At 34.3% G+C, this 9,795-nt stretch overlaps 1 protein-coding gene across 1 annotated transcript; it reads right to left on the reverse strand.

Annotated features, from left to right (window-relative positions):
• Positions 1 to 1,713: 1,713 nt before the first annotated feature.
• LOC130583159 (cationic amino acid transporter 2-like) lies at positions 1,714 to 9,762 on the reverse strand. Its single transcript, XM_057382302.1, has 5 exons — positions 9,665 to 9,762; positions 8,297 to 8,496; positions 7,837 to 8,003; positions 7,131 to 7,239; positions 1,714 to 6,528 (listed from the first exon to the last, which is right to left on the reverse strand). Exons 1-5 carry the CDS (start codon positions 9,760 to 9,762, stop codon positions 6,341 to 6,343), a joined length of 762 nt encoding a protein of 253 aa, XP_057238285.1. The 3' UTR covers positions 1,714 to 6,340.
• Between the last annotated feature and the right edge of the window lie 33 nt (positions 9,763 to 9,795).

Consider the following 9,795-nt stretch of genomic DNA (forward strand, 5'->3'; position numbering starts at 1 on the left):
ATAAAAAGAAATAAAAGTTGTGTCCCTGGCCACAACAGATGTGAGAGCAGAGTATTTACAGATTACTTAAAGGAACCCTAGGCTTCATCTGCATCCACACAAAAAAAGTTAGAAGGGTTATGCATTATGCTCCCCTACCCTTGTAAGCACACACATATGCACAGTTTGGAGACTTGCTTGCCTGACCCTGCTCTAAGGCTTCACCCTGAGGCACCTGGTTAGCATAAAGAACGCAGTAGGGCCCAGGAGTGGAGTAAGATGATGAAATTTTATGACCTCTTTTTCATCAGTGTCTCATCAACATGTCATCCATTACCTGAAACAAATTAGGAAAAAGAATATTTTTGTTGCTACAGGATATTTTAAGTCTTTCCCCCTATAAACATTTAGTATACCTCTAAGTATTACATCTGAAAAGGTGATCAGTCTTTGCTTAAAGGTTAATGAATCTCAGAGGTAACTCAGAAAAGTTGTGTAGTATAAACTGCAAATTTGCATTGGAAATATTCACAACTCCTGCTCATGATGAAGAGTGGGCTTTTCCTGTCATTTGCAAAATTGCAATCCTTATGTGCCTTCTTAGTTGAAATTTCCCTTTTGYTCTCATACATGGGGTAGGCCAATGATCTAATGGTGTCTGAGCTCCAAGTATTAGTGTGTTATGGAAAATACGGTAATTTTAAGACCTACTTAAACTTACATATTCCTTTTTCCTGTGCAGATGTATACAATGAAGAAAGAAAATKATTTTAGTAATTTTAAGTGTCCTACTTTACAGTGGGTATGCACGAAAAACATTTTCATTTATAGGCATCAGMAGAACTAATGTGAAACCTTCATGGAATGACCCCAGGCCTCCACATGAGTAAGCCAATAGATAAATATATCTTTTCAAGTAATGTTTTAAATGTGATGAGATACTTGCAGAATTGCTCTTGTTCTCATTTAATTTAGTGGCCCTATTCCACTGCTTCATGGGACCAAGATTTTCAAGACCATCTTAGTAAGTCTGTATGTACAATAAGGTGATAATTAATAMTTTCAAAACTATAATTCCTTATAAAGACAATATCTCTGAAAAACTACTGTCATAGCTACTTTTAAGTCTGTGAACAAAGATGACTGCTCAAATGTCTTTGAAAACAGTGCCAAATTATAATCTTGCCCTGTTAGTAGGGTTCTGTGTCCAGACTGTTGTTATCCACTGCCCAAACACATGCTTTTATTCTCTTGCTACACTCACAGTACTATTCAAAATTGAGGAAGATTTTGGGGTTGGTTTGTTGGGGGGGGGGGGGGGGGTTTGGGTTTTGGGGGGTTTTTTTGTGGGGTTGGGATTTTTTTTTTTTTCTGTTGGTGTTATGGTTGGTTGAATTGGTTTGGGTTTTTTTTCACAAAAAGGGTAGAAGAAGACAACGATGAGTTATTCATCCAACTCTGAGATTCGGTGAATACCAGGACAAAGTTTGGTGGTTCAGAAAATTGAGCACAAATGCCAACAGCTACTTGACCCCTCTGGAAATCAAACCTAGCATCATCTCTGGTTTGGCATTGCAAACCAAAATGCCCAAAGCAAAGGCTGTTATTCTCTATTTCAGTGATTTCTTCAGTGCTTGGAAGCAAGTAGAAAACAAATACTGCAAGTGTTCTCATCTCCAGACCTACTCCCCATTTAAACATAAAACATGGTTGTTTTACCCTCTACAAAATGCATACAGTGTTATCATGTTATTTATTTTAAATGTGCTAGGATTTGTGTATCCAGCATACTGATGATTTTAAGTCAGTATATTATTTTAGTGTTAACTAAAACTGTAGTGGTGATTAAAGTTACATCTGGTTTATGAAGTACATACAAGTGATATTCAACTTTATTTAAAAAATATGGAACAAAAGCACAATTGTTATCCCACAAAGCACATTTTACAGTAAATGAAGAGCAATGTAATTCCCATTAGAATTTGAAACWAAGGTAACTAAAAATGTCACTGATAACAATTCTGTTGTAAAGTGGAAAAAAAAGCACCATATTCTTAAATACAAGCATTTTTACATTCATAAAAATTCAAGGCTTTTCATTTTGGTAGAGCACTTCAAAGAAATACAATTTGTAGTTTAAATTGCATCATAATCATCCTATCTACATTTTAAATGGTCAGCAGCATACAATACAGAAATAATCACTAGAATGTACATATGAGCAAAAAGTTAAGATAGAYATGAACACTAAAGTTTTTTAAAATGATGCACACATAACTGTTTTTAAAGGTATGTAACATATATTTCATGCTTTACTTTCTGGTACCACAAAAGAAAAATCCTTTCCTAAATATTCAAATTCTCATGATCTGAYTCCAACTAAACTTGGTGAAGCTGGATTTCACCTAGCAAAAGGCTTGAAAAAACATACTAAAACAACAGAATTTGTCCAACTGACAATAAAAAAATATATATATACACACGTAATTCTTTGTAATGCATGTTTGCATGTCTATGCACAGAAATCCTTCAATTTTGCTGATGTTGAGTTTGATTTCTAAGGTCAAATGGAAAATAGATCAGCATATGGTAAAGGCATTATAATTAGCTTTGAAAAGGTCCAACTATTAAAAATGCAAAGGTCCTCAAAACATATACCAGAAAGAAATACTAAAGATACAGGAAATGAAAAACAAATACAAAGATCCTATACTATATTAAATACCATCTGCTCTTTCTCTAAAATATATATTTGTTTAACACTGAATAACTTCAGTGCCTTCAGTGAATATACTGCAATTAATACAGACTTCCCAGAGTTTATAGGAAGAATTAAGGCCCGGGAGTATTAAAAAGGTGCTTTTATTTTCTTTTTTATGCACTCAAGTAACACATGCCAGCCTTCCTGTGAATTAAAATCCTACTGTACAAAATGTGCCTCAATGTCAAAGGCCTCGTACCCAATTGCACAGTCCCACACAGATTTCCTGTCATGATTTCACCATCTCAGAATGCTTATGGCACACTGATAGTGGCACTTATTAAAACTTCCATGAAAATAATATGCCTTACATTTCATATAGATATATGCATAAATTTTAGGGGAAAGGTGATTTATCATCTAATAAAATATAGAATACATATTTAAGCTTTACCAATTTTTTGCCTCTAAATTCATTGTATTGTGAAGGTTCTGGATGACACAGTTAAATTCCTACTTAAGTACATAAGCACATACTTCTGTATCACTACTATTGACATTTATTGCTGATAGTTCTTCAACAGCAGGTGACGTAAGTGGCTTTAACACTTGGCAACATTAAGCACAATATAACAGATTTTGGGAATCTTATCAACATTTSTCGTGAAGGAAAAAACATACTATTATTATCAACAAAGTTTTATCCATGATAACAGAAAATGTAATCTAAGTTTTGTCATAAAACTTTCCATTGCAGAATTAGAACTTGAATACCACAGGAAGATCATTTCAGTTAACATAAACTGTTCAGAAATGTTTTATAACTCTTATAGCTCAGAACAAAAATAGTTATTTGTTCTCTGTTAAATATGTTTTGGTTTACTTTCTTAAATCCGACAAGGTAAGAATAATTCCTTTATCTAATGGCATGTCCAGAGTGTACCAACATAAATAAAGTTTAAGAGAATGTTTTCTACAAAGGCTAATAAGCTACCTTCAAAAGTAGATATTTTGTATTAAAACACATCATTACTATTTGCACATAACAATTTACAATATCAACAACTGTGTTAAAAAATAACATTTCAATTCCAATGGACYTGTGCTTTCTACTGATCTTTCAGCAAGTACCGAGATAGACAAATGTCAGRACAAAATCAGCTTTTGTTTCATCCAACCTTCCTGGACAGGGACTAGAATGACATGTCCTTAGCTTCTGCAGAGTCCTGCTAAAGCATCTGGAATTTCAAGACAGTGTGTACAATTTACCATCAATATCTTACTTTTGGCTTGTCTGTTTTCACTCAGCCACTGACTAATAATGATTATATGCACATTTAAATAAGCTTTGCACAGTTGAAGAAACCAAGAGTACCCAATGACTTCCTTTTATGTGGATAGTTCTATCTCATTATGTGCATAGTTCTGGTGCTCCTCCTATCTGTCTTAGCAACAGTCACACAGGTACATTCTATTATTTTTAAAGAATTAATTTCTCTAACAAGGGGGGAGAAACATTCATACAAATGAAAGGGGAAACTGTCAATATACGAAGTGCTGACACATCCATCAGGTGAATAAGTTAGAACATTTATTTCCTTTAGTTCTCTCCAGAGGTCTCAGCTAGCACTAGTTTTAGTCAGAAGCTAATTATATTGACAATATCCCTTAAAAGGAAAATTCCAGTGCAATATAAAAATTATTTCAACCAGGATATCAAAATTGCTATGGGCTACTGTCAGATATATGCAAATGCATAGACAGGTGTGCACACAAACATTCTATATGATGGCCTTGGGAGGGAAAGGAGCCTTCCTTGTACATCACAGAACAGCAGCAGTTTGTGTCTTGGGAGCCTGGCTGGGCTGCTCTGTGGCATCAACAACCATAGCAAAAAGTAAGTCTGTGCTTCCCAAATGCTGAGATGTGTAAGGAATTTGAAGAGCTGTGTTTCACTGTAGGMTGGTAAAGACATCACGCATGAGCTCTACGTGAACACAACTGACTTGCTCTCACAGCAATGGCTTTTTGTGAAGCTGAGGAGTTAAAAAGTCATTTCTAACATTAAAAAGAGTGACCTGTTCTCTGAAAAAGAACAGGAGAGAGACAGAAGCAGCCTAACTAGTTTTAATTTTTTTCTTCTTCAGCTATTATAAAAAGGTGCTTTTCACTGTCAACCAAGATAGCTCTCTTGGCATCTTAAGTTCTTATAACTAACAACAGAAATTAATACTAATGGGTAGCACCAGCAACAGATTGCAACTCTCCATGACAAAGTCCAAGACAGTTTTTGCTCTAGGGAAGAAATTTTTGTAAATATATTCTTGCAAAATTATTTCATATTTTGGAATCATTCATGGGACTTAAATCTACTCCTTGTTGAGAAATATATGAATAATAAATATCTGGGTGCTTTTGACAGGTAGCATGACTTACASTGAAAGAACAGTTTCTATTTTTACCAGCACTAAATTGTTCACCCACACCAATTTGGCTCTTTATATAAATGAGCATTTAGACATCATACCCACATGAATGGATTTGTGGTAGGCTTGGCTCATGAAAAAGTGCTGAACTAACATATGTTTACGACTTAATGAACCACTGAAATACTGTTCTGATAACAGGATACTTTTCCTGAAGCCCAGACCTCTGTTTTTTAGACTTCTCCTTCCATCTGAAAACYGGGATTTTGGGCATTAATCTTTCTTAGGAGAAGCAATGTATAACACTCAGAAATATCAGTTCTGGAACATGATAAAGGAACAAGTATAGGGGAGAAAATTAGTATCAAGGAGGCAAACTGGATGACTGCTACATATAAGTACCAAATTATTTAGTCAGGGATAAAATTCTGGYCCTTCTGAAACCAAAAGCACAAAATTTGCTAAAGCGCATCTGACTGTCACTGTCAATACCATAACCAACACATTATTTCCCAGATACTTTTGGAGAAAATAGAAGAGCTCCTCTTGTATTATTCTGTACACACAGCATCCTTCAAAGAAAAGGCATTCACATAACTAGAAATCTTGAATGCTATTTAGAGGGACTRAAAACCTTTAAAGAAGTATCTTCACTGATTGAGTTCTCCGTGACTACTGATTAGTAGTCATGATTAACAAAGATAAGCAATCACTTATTTTTACATAAACAAACTATCCTCTAATTTTTACAAAGTATCTGATTAATGCAATTACCATTCATTTTGCAAATACTTTCCAGGCCTGTGTAAATGAAATTTATCTCCCATGAGTTATTTTAACAGAAAGAAATTAGATTGTTACCAAAACATGTAACAAAGATAAGGAGAAGCTATAGAAGGCACTTGTGTTCACAGTCCATTGTCAAATACTCAAAACTTCTTGCAGACAGTTCTAAAATTCTTTATATTTGATGATTTCTAGTGATTTTGAATGACACTTCAAACAATGTGTCCAAATTTTTGCTTGTCAAAGGGTACTTTAAAAAAAAATTAAACATTAAATTCCATGCTGTCAGTTCTGAAATTATGAAGTTGGATTAGCAGCTTGTCCAAAATGTCAGTCAGGCCTTGTAGTAAACACTTTCAAGAGGCACAGTGTTGGCAGAAAGCTTCTAAAATTTCAGTCTGCAAGTAAAATCCCAATTGAAGGTTTAAAAGATTGGTGTGTTGGCAATTTAACATTCACTTGTCCTTTCATGTGAAAGAAATTGATCCCTTTCATTTGTATTTTCAGGTTCATCCACTTCTTCTATAGGGTTCTTTTCTTGTAACCCACTATTTTCTGAACAAGAATCGTCATCTCCATTGCTATGACGACCTTCAGCACTGTGTCTGATGCCATAAGAAAAGTAAATGATGAAGCCTTCCAAAAAGAAAAAAAAAAAAGTTCATAGGGTTTTCAGGCAAGCAGTGCACTAAAAAGTAGTTACACCTCTCTAGCTGAACAGGTTTTGCAAAATAATTTTCTTCTTCAGATATCTGAATCAGAGCTCATGCTTCAAGTGTTCCCTGTTTCTGTGGTAAATTCCAGTGCATCATTTTTGCATAATTAACTGCTCTTGTAGATTATGGAAACTACTATCTCTAATTTATGTCTAGATAGAATTAATGCTAACACATGTAGTATGACTGATAGAATTAATTTATGTCTAGATCTAAAAGATGAAGGACTGATACAAGGGAAGAAACCTCTTACAAGCAGGTTTATATAAAATTTTGGCTATACATACCAGGAAAAAAAGTCATGGTATATTGGAATTCCTCTTGTTACTTAAAAGCTTTATTTACAATTTTGACTGCATAGAAATACTTCTTCCGAAGCTTACTCTTCTTTTGATCAGAAATATTAGCTGGCTTTTATTAAAGCACTGAGATTTTTTCAAATATTTGAAGAAAAACTATGTTTTAAGGTGGGATTCATGAATTCTAGTTTATGAAATGACTGAAATGAGCAGAAGTACATACCAAGTGCCATCCAGATGCTAAATCTGATCCAAGTTTCTCCACTTAATTGCACCATCAAGTAAATATTTACCAGTATACTGAATGATGGCAAAAATGGCAATAGTGGAACCTAAAAGGAAATATTTAATATATTTGTGTTAAATATATATTTTTTGCATGTCACATGTCAGTTTTATAACACAAGCTAGAGGTTACAAATGTAATTCCTAATGAAGAATTTAATTTTTTTTGCTCTTGTAATGTAGTGAAATTTTCACTGGGTTTAACCAACAGTTTCTACAGATCTTAAACTTCTAAACATTATGTTTAATATATATTCTCCAAGGCTTTAGAAAAGCTTTCCAGTTTATGCTGAACATATACTAATCAATTCCTGTATTTATAGCTGAAAAACAATATAACTACTCCCTTATACTGAAATGCTTCCCCAGCTCCACCATATTCCTTAACTTTCATCACTATACTTCATTACTTCCATTAAATAGCTTAGAATATAAATGAAAGTGGAAAATGAAAGGACTTATACTTTGTATTGAGGTCCAAAGAATTGCAGAATACACAGACAAGTTATCGTACACTCATCAGTTTCTGAGTTGTTTTCCAGTTTCTAAGTTCTCTCTCCCACTTGTTAGAATCCATCCAACCCACTTGTCAGAATCCATCCAAAGCTCTCATTAGAAAGTAACATAGAGAATAAGTTATTCACCATAAAGGCTACTTTCTGCTGGTTCTGAGGCTGCCTTTGGATGAGGAGAACGGTAACTACAAAGGATACCACCAACAAAGCAAGAAGGCCAATACTCCACGGCTCCAACTTAGCAATAAAATGAATCCCATATGTAATGAGGACACTCAAGCCACAAATCAAGCAAGCTGTATGAAAAACAAAATTACAGACAGAGGGCACTTAATTTCAGAATTGAAGAGGAAGTGACCTTTAAGAAAGTGATAGCTAGCTTCAATATGTACTGTTATCATGAATATGTTTAATTCAGTGATTATAATGCAAATGATTACAGATTAGATCAACCCATCAAGAAGCATAAAAGCACCAAATGACACATTTGGTATGACTGARAGAAGGCATGATATCAGTGGATTTTTAATTCTGTCTTTAATAAAATTCTATTTATGTTAATACAGGTATGAGTTTGGACAGGACTTACCTAAGAGACCCACTAAAAAGTTAACTATATTTGCAGTCTGCTCAGTTGGTAAACTGGATGGATTCATCAAGGCCTGAAGATGGAAGCGATTCTCTTCTATCATGTTTATCCGTGACTCACTTACTGCAGATTCCCTTTCAGCTGCAGCCAAAGCTGCTTTTTCTGGAGAGTATTTTGGTCCCTCATAGGTGGGTTGGTACCTATGCATAAAACAAAGAGAGTAATAAAAAACTATTCAGCATACCTCCAGATTTGAAGCAATATGACTCCAGGACTGTATGTAAGTACTAAATTCTTTTCCGTAGAGATTTAGAATTTCCCAAGTTATAACTGCACTGCAACAGCATTATTAGTCACTCTCATATATAAAATACTACTGCAATTCATTTTTTGGGTGGGTTTGAGAAATTTTTTGGCAGTTTTTTAAGCTACCTGAATGCACCAAAGATCAATCTTGTACAGAAATAAAGGACAGGATCTGGTAGTCAACAGCAAGGAAAGAGTAAGGGAGCTCGTTTCTGACTTGCTTCCCATACTCTAGGAGGCTTCTAAACTGGCATTAACTGAAATTTTACGTCTGCTTTGTTTGCTTTTAAGTGTATTTTAAAAAATGTGTGTGGTAAATAAGATCTTTTGAGGTAAAATAACCTTCTCTTACAAAGTATAAATTTTTGCAACAATGAATTAGAGCCGAATTTAAGCTCTTAATACTTTTCAAAGTTAATTACTTAGCCTTAAGTAATAAAGGCTGACTTTTGTAAAATAGAACATAATAAAGTGAGCTGTAGCTAGCAATATATTATTCCATATGTTTACAAACATGACAGATACTAGTTTTACTGAGAAGTATTTATGGTCTCACTCATTAAGTGATAATAATTCCACTCTCTTCTAGGGCCACCACATCTTGAAACACTTGTCTGGTCTTTCATTTCTGACTAGGACAATGCAAAGCAACCACTTGAACTTGTTAATCACATAAACTGCCTAGAACATCTACACCTTTCCCCAAAATGCAATATGCCTGATGTATAATATAGATTGTATTCATATCAAAATATCATTCACTGAATTCTGTACACAAGCTCATATCTAGTATCTTTGGGACTAATGCTTGGACCAATATTTCTTCTGGAAAATAAAAGGTGTCTGGATTTCAACACAACTTTTGACCTGCCTCACTGCTATAATTATAAAACTATATATCATTGTTTTCTTTGAGGAGTCACTGCTTCTTAGAAACAATTTATATGTTTACAGCTATTGTCTATCTAGAAAAAAAACATGTTTTGTAAATAAGGTTTCTGTTTATTTACTGCCCAACAAGAAAAAAACCACAGCAGAATACAACAGATGTTTTTGGCTCACCTAAGAATGAGGACACAGGTTGCTACAAGYGAATAAGCAAGAAGTGTGCCAATAGACATCATGTCCACTAGAGCCTTTAGGTCAAACAGAAATGCCATTACAGCTAAACAAAAAAGAAGAAAAAAAAAAAA

This window comes from Malurus melanocephalus, unplaced genomic scaffold (genome assembly GCF_030028575.1).
Source record: "Malurus melanocephalus ecotype Western Australia unplaced genomic scaffold, MMel_1.1 scaffold_563, whole genome shotgun sequence".
Classification (NCBI taxonomy): Eukaryota; Metazoa; Chordata; class Aves; order Passeriformes; family Maluridae; genus Malurus; species Malurus melanocephalus.